The 19,573-nt window shown below is 39.3% G+C and overlaps 1 protein-coding gene across 2 annotated transcripts; it reads right to left on the bottom strand.

Annotated features, from left to right (window-relative positions):
* Positions 1–10,541: 10,541 nt before the first annotated feature.
* Positions 10,542–18,620, bottom strand: tbx3a (T-box transcription factor 3a). 2 transcript variants are annotated; one of them, XM_010738393.3, is made up of 7 exons: positions 17,469–18,620; positions 16,123–16,390; positions 15,444–15,590; positions 14,362–14,438; positions 13,694–13,851; positions 12,581–13,224; positions 10,542–11,542 (listed from the first exon to the last, which is right to left on the bottom strand). In XM_010738393.3, exons 1-7 carry the CDS (start codon positions 17,858–17,860, stop codon positions 11,093–11,095), a joined length of 2,136 nt encoding a protein of 711 aa, XP_010736695.2. In that variant the 5' UTR covers positions 17,861–18,620; the 3' UTR covers positions 10,542–11,092. The 2 variants fall into 2 exon arrangements, with proteins under 2 accessions (XP_010736695.2, XP_027138089.1); XM_027282288.1 differs by having other exon boundaries at positions 16,108–16,390.
* Between the last annotated feature and the right edge of the window lie 953 nt (positions 18,621–19,573).

Genomic DNA, 19,573 nt, shown 5'->3' on the forward strand with positions numbered 1-19,573 from the left:
CAAGTGTGGGACAGGTAGAGGGGTTTTTTTTTAACATCTTTTAAGAAAACTGTAGTTTTTTAGCACTTTTTGTTGTTGTTAAATTGAATCAGTTTGAGACGTTTACTGAGATGTTGTAGTGATTTGTTATACTTTAGGAACATACATAACTTTTGTGACTTAATTGATTTGTTTTTTTTTATGTAGTCTGTTCTATTTCCTGTAGTAGGCGGAGCTGTGGGTTATAAAAGCAGAAGTTTGGAGTCTTTTTCTAGTGATTGTTTAATTCAGTGCTGATAGAGACAAACTGGGATTGACCTGCAGTGAGCACAAACTTAAGATGGCAAAGTTGTCTTTTCTTTTGTCTTAATCCTTTGAGGTACTAAGTCTATAGCTCTATTTCTACTACTAACACTTGGATTCACGTTGAAATGCAAAACAGCATCAAGACCAAGCCTGTCTGACCAACCTGCTGTAGGTAATCTGTCGTAAAATATCACATACTGTATGTTATAACCAATTGTTCCATCATCTTAGGTTGCTCTATTTCCATTTCTGTTTCTTCTTGTGGGAAAATGTCTCTGAACTGTGTGTTCATGAATGTAAGATGCATTTAATTGACATTAAAATATCAAAATATGGATGTTTGTATCCATGCCAAAGACACTAGAGCCTTCAGGAGCAATTTGTGGTTCAGTATCCTGTCCAAGGACACTTTGGAAAAGACACTACTGCTTCATAACAGGAAGTTGTATGTTGGGAGAAGTTTTACTTCATGACAAGTGTGTACAGGTAGAGCAAGAGAAATTAAGAGTAATTAACCACACACCTATCTGTTTACAGGATTCAGCCATAGACGATATAAAAGAATTGGATGCAGCTTTATTGAGAAAATTACATATGCTGTCACAATTAGCTACATGGGGCAATGAGTCTGATGAATTGACTGTTGATCAGAGTGCTGAGTAACAGAAAACATTGTTTTGAAATGTCTGAATTAACAGTTTGAGTCAAGTGTAAAGGCTATGTAGCTGAAAAAGTTGGTTACACGTTTCTACAGTAAGCAATAGCTCACAACCTAATGACAATCTGCACTGACAGTTTATTTTACAAAACCATAAGAAAAATATAGACACATCCAAAGCTACACAATACAGCTTCTATGCTTGACTCAAAAAAGAAATGATGTATGACATATTTACTGTATTAATCTTAAACAACAATATTTTGAATTTGGACTGCAGTACCCCTTTTAACTGCTAGCTGTCAGTGTTACATAAAGTGTTGCTTATCGCTCCTTTAATTCTATGGCTCGAGAGGAGGTTTCATCTAAACTGGGTTGGGTAAACAGATGCAATCTGGAGTCCAAAGTTACATAGTGTAATACATGATGGTTATTTTTAAGGAGAAAAATTACACAATGTCGCTTTAAGGAACTGAATTTTCTCTTCTCCTTAAAGAACATTTAATCCTTCAATTTATCAAAAGACAATACATATTCAGAATTACCAAATTTAGAGATGTGTGGTTTTCACTGGATAGGAAGGCTATGAGCTAAAAATGAGATGTGATTAAAAATGGGAATAAACTAGGAAAATACCTTGAATTTGTACTGAAATACAATACTTGCATTCCACCCCTTGTATTTGGGCTGTGGGAGGAAACTAGAGTTAGTGATGTTAGTGATGTTTGATAATGGAGCTCAGAGTCAAACATTTGGCATGGCACTCAACTAATTCACAGTAAATTTAAACAAGAGCCTTTCCAAAGATTAAAATTAAAAGACTCAGGCTTGAGATCTCGGACTTGTAAACAATGTTAATTTTCTGCTTTGGTACATTAACATTAAGGAGATGTCAAAGCTGAGTTTTATTCCCAGTGCTTGGATTCTTACTCAAATGTAATTTGTTACTCTTTTTAAAAGTAACATTATTACTTTATTAATTGACAGTCCATCTTTGGTAAGATATATTTCCATGAGCTTTATGTCATTGTAGTTGGTGTTTCAGCAGCTGTATTTTATTGCAGTTGAAGGAGCCTTACCACCACCAGCATAATTTAATTAAAAATAATTTACATTTGACAAAGATGTTCTTGTCTTCCTTCTGGCTAAATTAAAATGGGAATATTTCTAGCCACTGAATATAACACGCCCAATATAAGTTATATTGCTGTTTGGTGACGTGATGATGTATAAAAAAGTATTGGGGATGTGATTAGATAAGATTTCAGATCAGTAGGGGACAACAAAAGTAAGTTTGTATTAAACTGTTTACAGGTAACTGTAATATTATTACATAATGTTGTGCATTAGCACGCCTGCAGCTGCTGGACCGCTGCTTTTTAAAAAATAACTTTTTATAACTTCACACAACTCTAAATATAACGCCTGCAGTCAATCAAAATAAAGGATGCTGGATCGACCACATCAAACTTCATTGAGACGTGTTCACATGTTTAGCTCACAAGATTAGTGCCACCACCATCTTCTGGCTAACAGACAGTCTGTAGTAATTATTATTGTTTGCTTCAGGTTACAATGTTGACTACATAATGTTAAAAGTTCGTTACCATTGCAAAGATTCAAGAGAATAGAGGGATGTGTTAATTTACAGTAGATTAGAAACTGTTACTTGATGAACATCCAGTGTCATTATACTATGAGGTTGTACTCATACAACATGGGTGAGAGGACCCACAGGATTATTACATAGTATGAATGAGGTTACTCCCATTGTTCTTTGTGTAGCATTAACAGCTTGGTGATAATTTGCTTTGTGCTCCTGGTAGCATGTGAAGTTAACTGGCAGACTTTGTGTGATCACAATGAAATTCATCTGTGGAGTCCCATCAGTCCCTACAAGGGGCAACCGAGAGCAGCCTAGTGGAACATCTATCAGCACACAGCTGCAATATATGTCTACACAGAAAACTGAACACCCACTTGGTTTATGCATTTCATTGCGCACAGCCTGAGCAACCTTCACCTACACGGCCTCCAACAAACCCCCCTGCTGGGTTTGATTATCAACCGCAACATACTGACGGTCCATTTCATGCTGCAAATCGAGGGTCACACCCAATCATGGACAATAAAGGACCCTCATACACATCCCTTACAAAAAACTCTTATTCTTACCCTGACCCTGTTACCTTGTATATAAAAACATAATACCTATAACCATGATCCACAACTATCATTGAAAGGATTCAAGAGTTTCAAGACCAATTCAAGAGCTTTTACTCACCTGAATTTACAGGACCAACCCGTTCACTTCTGAAAACCTGCAAAATGAAATTTGAATACTTTTATTTTAATGCTGTGTTGGCAGTGCATGCAAGGATTTTATTTTTTCTAGTGGAATGTTCAAAAACTTCGTCCTGGTCGTGCCTGGCTGTGGTGGTGTTCATTGTGTTTAAGAAGCGCACGGTTGTTATTTGCTTCCCTGTTATTCATGTGTTTGCTCTCTGATTGTCAGTGCTTTGCACCACATAACCAGTGAATGTGTGTGTGGGGGTCAAGGATTGTCTCTTTTGATTCACTGCGCTGCTGGACAGAAGAATGTGGTGGAAGGCTACTGGGCTCCACCTGTGTTCATATGCGTAATTTTTTTTATTTTGCTGCTTGAAGAGGATGTGAACTTTTTTTTCTGGCTTCAACTTCAACTGCTGTTGAAAGATGATAGATAGTTTATGAAGCAAACAGAAAGCTCTTTGTAAAATGATATCACAGTTCTAAGTTCTCCTTTTTCTCAAAGATAAAGTGACTGTTGTGCGACCAAAGCTGCTGTCATTCACCCCACTACAGCCAACTCAAAGGAAGTGCATTTGTGTGTATGTGTGTGTGTCTATGTATTGCTGCATTACACATTAGAAGTTCATCGTGTGTGTGTGTGTGTGTGTGTGTGTGTGTGTGTGTGTGTGTGTGTGTGTGTGTGTGTGTGTGTGTGTGTGTGTTTCTTCGATATATCGGATAGAATCACATGCATATGACTTGAATCCACTAGCAGAATGGTGCGTGCATCTGTCTGTGTTTGTGGTGAGCCTTCCTTCTAATCTGCCAGCCAGTGGTTGTGTATGAAGTGCTGCTGATGGTGGAGACTATTAGGCCTGTGAAGGGAGAGTTGGCTGTCTTCTCCTATTCCCCACAGCTCATTTAAACTTCCAGCTGATGGTGGAGATTAAACGTCTTCTCTTAGGAGGGATTCTGTGGCTAGACTTGGGCTGCTATTTAAGAAACCTGAATGAGTGAAAAGCATGTAAAGAACCCATTTAGTATAAGACAACGGAGTAGCAGTGGGTTTGCATGCGCAAACAATGTATCATGCCTCACACGACATGCCACACACGGATACATCTGGCAATCTTTTCAGGTTTGCAAATGTCAGGTTTATATACTAGATTATTAAAAAGGTTATATTAAAATGAATTAATCAGGAGTCTCATTAATAATGGTAGCTCTAATTTTTTAAATACTTATCGGTCATTTTATTGGAAGGATTTGTATGGTCTTTGTATGGTATCTGGCTTGTTTGGGAGTCTGTGAGGTGCTTTGATCTTGTGCTTCTATTGCATGCTTTCTGTAAATGCAGAACTAACATCAAATGTTAAGAATTTCTCCCCATCAAAATCAGTAGTGATAAGGAATTTAAAAAAGTGCTTCAGATTACATGAAGAATAAATCTTCAAAAACAAAATGTCATGCTCTTTGTATTTATGATCTTTAGACTTTTGTTTACAGTTTATTATTAACTTCATTTACACACATTATTTGTTAAAATAATACATGGATGTCTTGTGTTTATTTCTGTGGGAGGAAAAACCACTGCCTGTATTTATCTTTAGGGTTTCACCATGTTTTTCTACATATTTGGCACCTTAAAGCAATACTTTTTAAGCAGCATCTTTTTTTTCTTTTTTTTGCTTATGTAAGTTAGCAAGAATAATTTTGAATACTTGAATCAAGGACTAAAGGATAATTATTTCAAGGAAAGATGAAGTGAATCAGCCAACAAGCGTTGCAAAGAACACATGAAGTGCTAGCGTGAACATTTTAAGGCTGAAGACATTTACCCTGAGTGAATTCATAGACAGACTACAGACAAATACTTTTACATATAATTCCAGTTTTGAGTAGAGATGACATGATGTGGCACAGCTGCTGGTGTCTAAGACAGAAAAATGTTAGCCACTACATTATGTAACATGATGTAGACTGATGTGAACAATAGATTCTTGCACTATCATGTCCTTGAGCAAGCTGTAACACACCTCGACAGCTCCAGGGCAGCGCATTATGCCAAAGGAGAATTAGAGCTGACAGCAACAGAAATGGAGAATTTCATTGACTGACAGACAGGCATGTTTGTGATCTCCAAATGCGTCCGAACAATGTAACTTTATCCCCAGAAGTGATATTTTGAGCGGCACCTTCACACAACACCAAAGTCAGTTTTAGTCCTCCTGGGCTTGTTCCTTTCAAACAAAGTCACCCAGGCCGAAATCATGTTTTCATTCCACAGCTAAAACCCTTAAGTTTCATTAGCACCTTCTGTTTCATGTTGTTTTAGTCCTGCTTTGCAAGCCTCTTTATTTCTTTAGGCAACATCTTGTAGAAAAGGGACTGAACATCCTAAGTATCTTGTGTACTTCATAGTGTCTGGAAGGTTGTTTCAAAATGAATCACATTTCTAAATGTTGCTATGTACTACAATGCGCAGATTGATTATTAAACGCTTCTTTCCCGAATTCTAAATGTAAATAAAAATGTAAATAATTGTATACACGTTAAATGACTGAAACTAAATGTAGTTTTAGGAAATATGTATGTATCTTTGGATTTTCTAGAACAATAAGAAGTTAAATACAGGACATCTTGAGCCTGGCATGCATTAGAGAATTTGATCTAATAAATTATTATTTTTTAAATTTTTAAAATAGCTTTTCTTCATTTATAAAGTGACCTGGAATTTTTCAAAGTGGCAATCATTTTACTCAATCATTTGAATTTATTGTCTGACCTTGCCAAACTATCTGTAGTAATAATCTTTGGACACTAGAGTGCGCTGCTACTTCATATAAGAGACAAGCTTGCCATGAAGATGAAAAAGTAATAACCTCATAACCTTCCATAACCTTAAAGGAAAACATGATCACTCTTAACCTGTCTGGCTCTTCCTACTTACTACTACCTCATATTTGGGTCATTAAGATGTTTGTTCCTGGTTATATTTGGCCACATTTTGTGCTTCATGGCAATATTGGTAACACTTTGATGCATTAAAGTATCCTTCAATCCTAGTGGCTTGAGGGCTGTACAGCTGTTTAATTATTTTAGAAAATGCCCAATAGAACACATGTACACGGATATTTTTCTTCTGTCTCTCGCTCTCTGTCAGAGTGTGTGCAATATAAATAATCTACCAGCAACATCATGAACTTGCCTTTCCTGCAGGCCAATAGAAGGATTATGCTGAACAATACATTGTTAACAGATTCCTGGCACTCTTAAACGAGGACTGACACATCCAGTGTTTCATTCATAAAATAAAAACTATAACACTGTAACTGTCATCCAAAGTCTTAAAAGCCAAGCCGTCAGTGTTCTGGGAAACGTAGTTTCTTAGTCAGTGGTCGCACTGCACTGTGCACTAACTCTGGTTAACTCGGGTATTCAGCTGCTATTTGTACATTTCTTGAATGTAGTGCAATTCAGTTGACCAACTTTCTGAATGTGTAGCAGTCTGTGAAGTTTTTTAACTTTTATGGCAAGTTCATACTACTGAATATTTCACATTCTTGCAATAATTGTATTGTAAGTCACTGTACACTAAAGAGAGAACCTCAAGAGTACTACTTTTGGCTTAATGTAGTCTCAAGAGTTTTGAAAAACACTGAAGGAGGCACTGAAAGTAATGTTATCATATCATTATACAGTGACCTGGAGAGTCTTTGTCTTTGAAACCTCACCACTGGAATGACAACCACAAAGGAATCATGTTCTGAAATGACCGACCTACTCACTGTAAAACCTGAGACAAAATGAATGTTTAACATTGTATAAAGAGCTAAACATTACCTGTTTCCCCATTCAGACACACCTACTACCCCCAATGTAATTTATGATCCACTCAGCAACATCTCAAATCAGAGATCGTGTTGAAACACATTCATGGAATGCAACTTGATAATGTAGAAGACACCTACAACAATAACATTAGATGCACATTTTACCAGTATACATTCATCTTCACTCAATCTATTATTATTATTATTAATAACGAGATATTTAAAGGGCTCATTGACACTTGTACTCTTGTAAGCTTGTCATATAGTCCGCTGTGACACATTGTAACTGCCATCAAAGGCACAGATTAAAGAGCATCATGCGGCTTCTTGACTGTGGCTGAGTAAATTCAGCTGCACGTCTCCACATGGAAATATTTGTAAGCAATGTGAAGGTTGATTTAGGTTTTTAAACAGTTGTTTACTATTTGGAGTTTCTCAGTTAAGTAAAAAATATTTTAAAGCTGCATTGATATTTTTTTTGTGTGTGTGTTTTAATTGTATTTATTTTCTAGATTGAATTGAAGCGTTAGTATCATATTGTGATACAGCTCAATGGATCTGTTTGGAGAATCAGTGACATCTGGACAAAGCATTTAGGTGGGTGAAATGCACTTTATTTACACAAAACAACTTGAGAATTATAGATTTACTAAATCAACAGAATTGAATAATTCTCATTAGATAATTGTTATAATCATAATTAAACCCACTGACAAAATCCATCTAATAAGTGGATCCAGTCGGATTTCACGTCAGCCACCAGTGAAGTTAAACAAACAGTAAAGAGTTTCACCAGTCATTCACGGTTTACTGCCACTGGGTGGCGCTGCTGACCCGTGACAAAGGTCTGCATTTGACTGAGAGCAACCTGTTAGACAGGCCTGTCAATCCAACATTAAAACCGAGCCTCGGGAGCATAGGCCAGCGCAGGAGACACTTTCTTCCATCACCGAGCAGACATTTGCACTATTGACGCAGAATTTTAAAAGTGTCATATTTAATTTCATTTGACACAACTACTGAGTGGAGGGAGGGAGATAGGGTCCTGAGAAGTAGCAAATATTTATTTAATACATCAACTCCACAATAAACACACATTTCGTCAAAGTGCGCAAAAATATGTATACTTTATAATGCCTCATTACAATATATGGTTTTAAATTATATTATAATATATTTAGAATAATTTGTAGCCAATATAGTCCATTTAAAAACAGAAGGCTGCGCCAAGTTGCCGTAACCAAATTGCAGTGAATAGAAACGTCTGGCACACACTACATTTTGTTTTTTAATGACTGAACAGTGTTACCGAGTATCTTCTTCTTTCTTGTTCTTACAAATATTATATTAGAGTCTGGTGTCAAACTTCATAACTGTGCTCCACCCTTTAGGGCCAGGCCATTAAACGCACATTGACCAGCCACACTGGATTTAATTTAAATGTTTGCAGGCCATTTTTTTTTTAGCTTCAGCTTGTCAGGGACAGATTAATTACGCAATTCTTTATTAGCTATTAAGTGTCCCACATTACGAACATTTCCAGTAGCTGTCTGATTGTTCATGCAGTCTTTATCACTGACCCCTCAGTGAGCTCTCACACAGGATTTTGTCCTCTGGTTTGTTATACTGTCACTGTTAATAAAGCAGCGTTATAACCACTTGGGGGCGTCGTATCTTGGTTTGATTACAGACTCATTGTCGCCTTCCGTGCAATAAAATGGAAGATATGCCCATCGAAGGCGCCAGGTGAGCAATAAGACAGACCAATTGAGACAGCATGTGTCACGTTTACATCTATTCACTAGCGCCAGGCTTGCTACACATTAACCAGACAATATACAAATAAAGATATGCTGCTGATAAACTCATGACTCGAGGTGCAATATAGAGGGTAATCAGGGGATTTTTTTTTCATACTTCACTCTGTCCGAAAGTAACGCTTCTTCAGTAGGCGATGGAGGCCTATCAGTAATGTCAGAGTCCTCTCATGCGTGGGAAAAAAAAAGTTTTAAAACTTGTTGGAGAGAGAGAGCAAAGAACTCATTCTGGGTGACCTCAAACTTACATGTCACCAAAAACGTCACCTTCGTGGAAAAATTGGTCAGAGCGCTTCTTGTGCGTAATTGCTTTTAAGAAATAAATTGGAAAAAAAAATTGCAGATTATTTTTTTCTAGTTGTTCCTTTTTCATTATTGCGATAAACTCGATCGTCTTTAACTTCCAGTAAATGTCCTGACATGCAGTTGACGCCAATGAGACCAATAAAAAACGTAATTATACAAGGCGGCCCCTTGTCCAGGTAGGAATCCCAGGTATGATCTCTGGAGCTGAGGGGCTCTTTGCTTCGCTCTCAGTTATCTTAATTGGACTCTTTGAACCCAGCCTTGACGGATATCTTTAAGGGTTTTTACAGAAGCGACCAAAAAGTGGAGCAGAGACATGGTAGTTTTTTCTTTTTCTTTTTTTTTACAGGATGTAAAAGATGTTTTATACAACGCCGGCGTTAAATCAGCCAATTTAAATGAGTGGAGGTGACAGTTTGTGTGGCAGTAATTAGCTCTCGTTTCTGATGTGATAAAGCAGCACAGCGGACACACACACTAAGAAATGGCATTTCAATATTTTATTGAAACTTTCAAGAACACGATGTCGATGTTGTAAACTAGACATAACTCCAATAACAACATAACCCATTGACAACTTAAGAAACACAAAAGAAACCTTCATATTTTCGATTATGCGGCACTTTTACGATCAGATTCGCAAAGTATTTTAATAACAGAAAAAAAAAATAGTCCACTTTTGTCACACTTAAACGATACTTCTTTGCGCTTCTCAAAAAAAAAAAAACATTTTTTTTTTTTTCAAGCCATTGGTGCAGTGCGTTGTCGCTTTTTCATTCGTTTTAAAACAGTAGCACTTCACACACGGGGACAACAAATGAAAATACAATGGCACATGAGTGTGAATAACTAGCTCAGTGGATATTTGGGGAGGAATAAAGTCCTTTTTTTTTTTTTTAAAGAGGGGTATAAATGCAGATGGCAACAAAAGGATAATAGCCCACAAACTATCTTTACACAGGTATATCGACAATAAATTAAGAACAGTTCCCTAGAAACAAACTACTCCGTTGTATTTACACGCAATAACAATATGAAATAATTACATAAATATTTTATATATCCCTATGTACACCTTTTAATCAATACTACCTTTAATTTTTTTTGTAATATTTCAATTTCTGCCTCCCTTTGCCTGTTGGACATTTGGGCTAAATTCCGCATGCTAGGGCCATAGTTTTGTCCCAGAGCACCAGTCATGACATATTCTTATTTCAAAAAGGCATGAAGGAAAAACAAATTTGTTTGAGAAACCTAATTAATTAAAAAACGTAAGCAAAGGGGGTTAATAATATTCAAAAACAGAATATATCTCATACCTTTTTTCGTTTTTAGTGTTAAATTAACATTCGTTGTTTTGTTTTTTTTGCTTTTTTTTTGAGGGGGCATGCAACATTTGGCCAATCAATTAATAGTGTACAACAAAATACAGCAGTCTTTATAAGGTAGGTTAAACGGTAGTGAATTCAAATAAGTCAAATCAAATTCAGAGTGCATATTAAAACACATTTCTTCTCCTCGTGTACATTAAAGTTAGGAGACAGGACACAGCAGCAACTTCTCCTAGAATCTGTCACACCCATGCCAACTTTTCAGTTTCAATACTTGTACGGTATTCAAATGACAGGATAAAAGTGTTGTTTAATGTAACAAAAAAAAAAAAGAAAAAAAAAAAGGAAAAATATACATATCAGATGTGTATTAACCAAAGTGCATTTCAGAAACTAAAACGTCCAACAGTTCATGTTTTTTTTTTGTTTTTGTTTTTTTGTTTTTTTTCTATTTTAAACCTGCATGAATCTATGAAGGTGTCCTCCTACTGTTAATGTCTTCATCACCGTCAACACTCTTTTCACTTTTCATGACAACAACGAAACGAGAAGCAGGTGGTGTGTGTGGGGGGAAAAAAAAAAAAAACACTCCTATGGGGACCCGCTCCGTGGCCTGTCCTGATTTGAGTCGAGTCCACTGACCAGGCGCTGGATGCTCTGCAGCTCGTTGGCGGCGTCCTTCTCCGTGCAAGTTTTTGGGGACATGGAAACCGAGCCAGAGGATATGGTGGATGAGTGACTGGTCACCTCCGATGTGGAATCAAGTGTGACAGCAGACACGGGGCTGGCTGGGACGATACCATCCCCTTTCCCCAGCTCGGTCCCGCTTCCCCCCATGGAGGGCATGGCGGTGGTGAGCAGGGTGCTGTCCGGTACCGACATGGGGAGGGAGTAGGGGCTGTACCTGAGTCGGGGGCGCACTGCGTTCAGGAAAGGGTGCCGGTGCACAGAAGAGGAGGCAGCAGAAGAGGCTGCCGCTGCTGCTGCCATGTACGTGTACGGATAGGGGAACAAACTGCCAAACGGAGACATGGCAATGCCCTGTGGAGAAACGAAGAGACCGAGTGTGAGCCACAAAGCTGGTGTAGCTAATACTATCAAACAGTACAAACACTTCTGTGGGCTATAATAGCGCAAAATGTGCCAAAAGAGAGAGAGGGAGAGAAAAAATGGAGGGGGAACGCATGCTGTTTTACCACACTGCTGCATCTGTATGTTTTGGATTAATGTCTTGGAACAAATGCGTGAAAATAATGATTTAAAGCGGCCTGCTCTCACTGTCCTCGGATCAGATTATTATTTTTATTTTTTTAAATACACACTTAAGTTAGTAATGTCTTCCAATGACACTGGCTGACACTTGGCTTATGGACAACAAAACTTGATCCAAAACGTAGATCAGATTTTAGGCAACACCCCGTCTGTCGTGCTTTCTTCTCCATCCCATTCACAAAGCTTTTCACCTATCTAGTCTAATCTAACAAAATTTTCTGCAGCAAAGCTTCACCACCCAGCATGTAAACCGCTTTGGTGCTTGTTCAAGAATTTGTAATGCAAATAATATTTTTTAAAAAAGCCCTATTGTCTGCTTGCTGCAAGCAAACGATCGAAGTTGCAGCAATAACACTTTGTTTTGGCAATAAATTGTGAAAAAGACACATTTGTTGTCTATTGAAACAATGTTTTCATTTCTGAGGCAATGAGGCGTTTTAAAACACACCAGTGCGGCTCTACAACGCACGCTTAATGAGCTCATGTCAAAACGACTGAAACAAACACCTTCATCTATTGCAAGGTGTGTTCTGTCTCCTTCATAACGAATGGCATGTAGATTAATGTTTTAAAAGGTGCCAAAAAAAGAGAGAGGTGGTTAAAAACAAGCAAACGCACACACTCTCTCCTTCTTTCTCACAGTTATGCTCAAAAACACCGACACCTAATGACGAGGACATCAAAGACAATCAAATATCTGACACATTAAATGCTATATATGGGCCTCCGAGGCCTGATCTGCGGTTCTATACAACCTAAAATGTCTTTACTCAAGGCTGCACGCAGGCCCAAGAAAACAGGTTTTACCTGTGATGCCAAGACATGTTGCTGCAGATGAAAGGGAAGGCCTGGCGCTCCAGTCAAGCTTTGCTGAGGTGATGCCATGCTAGTTGTGTCCATGGTGCTCACCCCTCCTGTGGACACAGCTGCCAATAGTGGCCCCATGCCCGCGGCCATGTTTGAGAATGCACCTCCCATGTTGAACTGACTGGGGTGCAAGAGAAACGGATGCGCACTCCCAAGGTGATTGAAAAACTGTTGTCCTGTCAGGCCCGTTGGAAATCCAAAATTATGCAAGTGGCTGTGGCCTATGTGCGGACTGTCAGTCTGAACAGTCAAGGGCATGAAACTGTCTTTGCTTATCGGCCTGCACTCGTCCGTTTTGGGCTGATCCATGCTCGGGCTCTTGAGATCTTCTCCAGAGCGAGTTGTACTGGAGATGACTGTGATGGGACTCTGTCGTGAGTCTGCCTGACTTTTTTCAGTCCTAGGACCGCTGTCGCGGTTCCTGCTGGTAGTGTCACTGTTACTAAAGGGGTGCCCTTTAGCTGGGCTCGCCTCATGATCCTTCCCGTCCTCTGTAGTCGTAGAAATCTTGCTGGAGTCCGGACCATCTTTGATGTGTCCATCTTTGCTCTCGTCGTCGCTGTCCTCATCGCTGTCGCAGAAATCTGTCAAAAGCAGGAGGAGTTGAGCATCAGTTATCTTTCTGCACACTGGTAAATCATGAAAATAATAAGATAATATCAGACAGTTACAATAAGAAATAGATCTGCCGGTAAAAGTTTATTTCACCTCGTTCACCAATAACATTTGGTTACGCACCACATATTCGTACATGGCACTAGTTTATTTAAAATTATTTGACATCAAGAGAGACAAGTGTCTCATCAGTCAATGGACATATTCATGTTTTCGTAATGTTTTACTGTTAAGACTGTCAATGCAGAGGACTGCTTCATCGATTTTTCCAGTGTGCTGAATATGAGCTAATATTAAAAGCAGCTCATTAACCGAAACCATTTGCATTCATAAAGTGCACTTATTCCACACATTACGTTGTAAAACATTTTATTTTTACGACTTTTACGCACGAATTGTGATCGGTGCTGTGACTGACTGTGCGGTCTGTCAGCCTACCTTTCAGGTGTGGAGGGCCCACGGTAGACACGGCAGGGGATGAGGCCTGGCCGAAACACTTAAAAGAAGCCTGCTCGCCAGAGGAGTCGTCTGAAGCCCCGTTCTCCTTTTTCTGCTGCTCTTCGTATGAACGCATGGATTGCAGAGCCAGCTGTTTCCTGTGCAAACATACACACACACACACACACACACAAGTACCCGGGTTATTATAGTTTGTGGTCCCAGATCTCAGGTCAGAAACAATATGAGCAGCACGGCGAATGGTGTGGAAGCTTGTTTACACCTGACACCTATAGCTAATAAAGCTTTTGACTATAGCACTGACTCACCTGTGCGACAGGTAAGAATACAATGCTCAGCAGGCCCGTGTTTCTACTTGTCATATCAGATTTCGCAAAGAAAACGCTGCATAATTATTTTTAATTATGCAAGTTTTGGGATGAACTCACAACTATAAATAATAACTAGGAAGTGAAGTTTTTGTCTATGTTACCACCAGTGCGACTGGCCTATTAAGCTACTCGATTAGACTCTGTGGAGAACCAGACTCCCTGAGGGTTAATGTGGAAGCTTTGACGCGGATTTAATCCACGGAGAACACAGTCTGTCTCCGTGTATACATCTAAAGACATCTGATTTTTTTTATTCCTCCCCCCTTTCTGTCTTACCTCTTTTCCCGTCTCCCATTGCCTGTGTCACGGAATCCTTTGGCAAATGGATTGTGATCAATTTTCAGCTGAGTTATCTGAAATAAATAAAAGAATATGTTAATAGGCTATTAGCGAGTGAAATGTCACTTCCCCATGGTGTTCTCATCCAGTGCGTCTTTATACAATAGTAGGTAAAGCGCCAGAGCTGGGCCTAATTTCTGCAAGTTTACAATACATGGAGATTTTTGTCTCAACAGGCTAAATCTGCTACACTAACATATTTTTGGTTACACAGGGTAAATCCACAGGCGCACAATTACGCACACAAAGCAGAGTTCCTGCACGTTGTTTTCCATGTGGGTAAAATATGCTGCTTTTATTTGTGTAAACTTTTGCAAAACTTTACTTCCACACCACTTCCTCTCAATCTCCGGCACTGTTACCACTGCACATGAGAAGGGGCGGGTGGGAGGGCGGGGGTGGGTGGTGGTGGTGGGGCTTCCATCGTTTCCCAACGACATAAAAGAGTTGGGAAGATGCTTTTTATTATTTTTATGTCTTACAGAGAATAAAACGTTACCATGCAGCACAGCCTGACACAACTAAAAACGCCCCCTCCTTCTTTTTTTTTTTTCTTTTTCTCCATTCAACCGCACAGTGTTGCCCCTCTTCTTCTTTTTCCTCATTTCTCAACCCCCAACCCCTTTTAGTTACACATACACACGCAGACAGAGAGAGAGAGAGGGAGACAGAGTGGCCTGTGCCAAATCCTTTCCACGTGATTAAATATAAGGAAGACAACCTGTATAACATTCCTCAGAATTATTACTTTCCTACTACAGACTGTGAATATGGCACTTAGTCGCAACCTCACCTCCCCAACCAGCACCACACTATGATACTCCACTCTCACGGGCTCAAACAAATATGACGTCTTTCATATTTTATGACAACAAAATGGTGCAGAGCACGAAAGACATGCGGGAAAGCGCGTCTGACAGGTCAAAGAAACGCACAAGCTATAGGTCTATACATATACATATAGCTCCTTCTTATATTCAGGATATAACGTTAAGCCTATGAGCAATATTTGTGCTTACCTTGTCATTTTGATACGCAGTCACTGCAATGAAATCCGTTTCAGGGAAAACATAAGTCCTGAAGGTACTGTACGGGAGTTTGAGAATATCGTTGGCCCTCACAATGTGAAACCGAGGCTGATATTTGTGCATCGAGTTAAGTATAGTCTGCAACAAACAATCACAAAAAAGAGAAGGGGGAAAAAATAAATAAGATACGCGCACTGTTGACGTTACACTGATACAGACTGCAGCCCATACGTTTCACATTGTCTTGAAATACTTTTTAAATCAGAAGTCACGTCATTAGGAGGAATAAAATCTTTTTAATAATTCTACTTAGCTGTAAAAATTGTAAATATTTTTTTAAAAATTATGTAAATTATTTTTGGTGGAATCGTCAATAAGTCTATAAGTGGTTATATCCATAGGTGTCTATATAGATATAGACGTACTGCCTTGCGTAATAATTACAATAATATGTATGATGATGGCAGTTTTCATTTTTATATTTTTAATATGCTATCTTGGTAAAGTCTTTCCTCCAAAAAACAAACAAATGAAACGTTAATCTCATGGGACTTCCAGTGCGTAAATAAAATCAAATCCATACAAGAAACATCAAAATTCAAATTATTAAGACATTTGTCTAAGGGTATGTTGGTAAATAGGAAAATTGACATACATTAGTTGAACTTACAAATCCATGCTTGTCGGAGATGTTATTTGTCAGCTTGAGTTTGTGAAAGTTGACGACTTTTGACATCCACTGTTCACCAGTAGCCGGACTGTCCGGGTGAATGTACATCCTCTTTGGCATTTCGGGGTCGGCCTTCCCTGCCACCATCCAACGGGAGTTATGAAATTTATACCTGCAGTCGTCGGCTGCAACTATATCCATCAAGAGAATATATTTGGCCTTCTTGTCCAGACCAGTGCACCTCACTTTGAACGGAGGGAACATCCGCCTGTGACAAAGGAAAACAAATGATGAGCACTGATGTGGGGCCAAATAAAAAAATATGGATAAAATATTAAACAATATATCAGTAAGCCTGAATATTTTTTTAGATAGACATAAATATGTTTTGTATCTTTAAAAAAAAAAAAGTGTGTTGCTTCAGTTTATGGGATAGCCTGCTCTTAATATATCTGCTCAAGACAAGTCAGTCGAAAAAGCGAATAAGAAGATAAGTTAACAAATAAATAGATTCTTCTTCTACTTTATCACTGATTAGACTGTGCACGTCAACGCTGTCTGGGTGGTGTCTTGATTTTTAATGCCTTAGGAGGCCTACACACCGATACAGCAGCCATCTTTGTATACTGTCACTGTGATGACAAATAATTTAGTCAGAGCTCCACGCACTCAAAGTGGAGATTTTAAACGCAGTGATCCGTCAGTGTAGAGTTTTAACACATTAAAAATAACAATAGGAGTGTCAGCAAACCGCACTTTAATATGAGAATACACAGCATGTATGGATCCGTAGAGTCAGAAGCTACTGTAGCTGGATAAATATTAATAATACAGCAGCTACAAGCCTGGCAGTTTTTTTATTTTAAAAAAAAAAAAAAAGGTGACGCTAACAACTGATTTCCTACATTAAACACAGCCTCGATAACATGCTCACTTCACCACAGACCTCTGAGTTTGCATGCTGTGTGAACACACAGGAAGTCACAGCTTTATCTCACTTTTTTGTCTCAGTTTTTCCATCAAGCTAAAAATAAATATCACCAGATTATATTTCTTAGGTTTTTTTTCTTAAAAATGTTATAGTGAGAACTTGTCCTAAATGTCACAAATGCGGGAGAATTTTGCTGCTATTAAATTTTAATTTTACACAGACTAATAGAAAGGCTGTGAGCGCTGCGGGAGTTATTTTAGACATATACACCCACAGATATATAGCTCCAAATAGCCTATGTGTAAATATCTATATATATAACAACAAATCCATCAATCATGAGTTTGATTGGCTGCTGCATATCAGATATTATATTACATTTTTGGGATCAACATACACACAAATTTTTGCCTACCTTCCGGATTTAGTGATCACCATCTCAGTGCCTCTCTTGTGGAAGAGTTCCCAAAGCTCCTTGGCTTCCAGGTGAACTTTAGGGTCGTCCTCCACCTCCTCTTCAGGCTCCAGAGTCTTCAGAGGCCTGAGGTGGGCGGCCGCAGCCTGGTGCCCCAGCGAAGAGAAGTGGAGGCCGGTTTCCGCGGCTCCCATCAGCTGGTCCATGATCGGCTTTCCCAGGGCGCCCGGCAGAGAGAGTGAGCCGCTGTGAGGGAGCGCCAGAGCCGGGAAGAAAGGAGGCTGGTGACCCAGCATTGCACTCATGGCAAATTCCGGACCCCGGTGAGGTATAAACGGATGATATGCCATACTTGATCCTTGTATGACTGGATCTCTCATCAGGAAGTTCATCCAAGAGCAGGCAACAAACGTAGACGACCGGTTGGATGTGACACAATATTTTTTCTTCAAAACAACAGTGAAGCCTGCGTAGAAGAAGAGCAAACAAAATAAAAAGAGGAAAAAAATCAAGCTGAAGTTGGCGAGCGTTTGGAAATTCCTCCTTTCAACTCTGCATAAATAAGCATCCACTTATTTTTTTTTTCCTCACAAGTTTCTGGGGAAATCTCTACGGTGGCTTTTTGTTGAATTTAGATCAAAAGTCTGTGTGAAATGTAAAAATGTTCTCCATTATTCTTCAGAAGTGCTGCGAGACCGATTTTCTTCAGAGGTTGACGCGCATCGGACACCTTTCTGTGTCTCGCTGGCTTGCGGACATTAGTCGAATTAAACCAACTCGGGTGAGTCACTTAATTGACTGCAGTGCATTCTTTCTCCTCTGCTGCTGTTTACAATATCGGCATTCCTGTTAAAATGCGTTCCTTCTTATTGGCTTCAGTCCTGCAGCGAGGGCGACGTGTTGAAATATTTCGATAGCGCCGAATAATCCCCCAGCCTTTACTTGCTCCGGACATGCACCCTCACACGCACACACACACTTTATTCCTCCTCTCTCTTTCGCGCACACACACATTTCAGAGAAAGACGTGTGCAGAGAAAGGAGTCCGCTGACGGCCAGAGAGAGAGAGAGAGAGAGGGAGAGAGAGAGAGAGAGTGAGAGGTGGTAAGGTCCCAGCTCCGTGATTTTCCTAGCGCCTCTGTGGCCCATAGGGCTTCATACTGTATGGATGTGTTGCATGTTACGAGTAGCAGCGCTCCGTTTGATTGGCTCTTTGACGCTTTCGGACCAATTGTGTGGCTGCGTAGGCGTGGTTTTAACAGGTCGGGTGGAGGGGACAGACTTCAGACTTATAAAAAGGTGTTTGGAAACTCAAAAGGGCTTTGCCGTGAAACACCACCCTGCCCAAGTCAGTGTTGTGTGAATATGCCAACATCGTTACAAATGTTGCGCTATCGGTCGGTCTGTGAGTCCCAGCGAAGGGGAGTGCGCAAGACAAGCCAAGCCGGGGAACCGGCACGCTTTGTCGGCGAGATGTTATGATCTCATAGGCTGTTGACTTCCTTCTCTGTCCCCCGTAACGCAGCAGCGCTATATGCGTATCGCAAATATTTATGTAATATTTCATAAATATGTTTATTTGTTTATTTTTATTTATGATTTAGCAAATCTTCAAATTCGCGATCTTTGCTCTCCGAGATTTAACAGAAACTCAGCCGAGAGTGGCCAACATTTCCTGTAACATCGTCCTTTGAAATCATAGCTCAGGAAAAAATATGAGCTGGTGACGGGATGAGGCGCTCGATGATAAGTTCATGTAATGTCAATAAGAGTGTTATGACGCCGCTCAATAATTGTTTATTATAATATTTATATTGGTTTATTGAATTCTGTTTAGAATGCTAATGGATGTAAAGTTTATTTATTTTATTGTCATTTTGGATATTTGAGCACACACTTTTATTTTCCACTTTTCCTCTCCGGGTAAAATGTTAGGTTTTGTGAGTCAGCGTGAGTGAAATCACAGTTATGACTCTGTGCAAAAAGAAATCTTGCATCTTTTTATATTGATGAAACATGAGCTGGTGAAGCTGCTGGGATGAGTGGATATTTTCATTTGGACTCGAAATAGCATAGAATAGTTGACCTGAGTTAGAGCCATGATC

The sequence above is a fragment of the Larimichthys crocea genome, chromosome IX, assembly GCF_000972845.2.
Source record: "Larimichthys crocea isolate SSNF chromosome IX, L_crocea_2.0, whole genome shotgun sequence".
In the NCBI taxonomy this organism is placed as follows: domain Eukaryota; kingdom Metazoa; phylum Chordata; class Actinopteri; family Sciaenidae; genus Larimichthys; species Larimichthys crocea.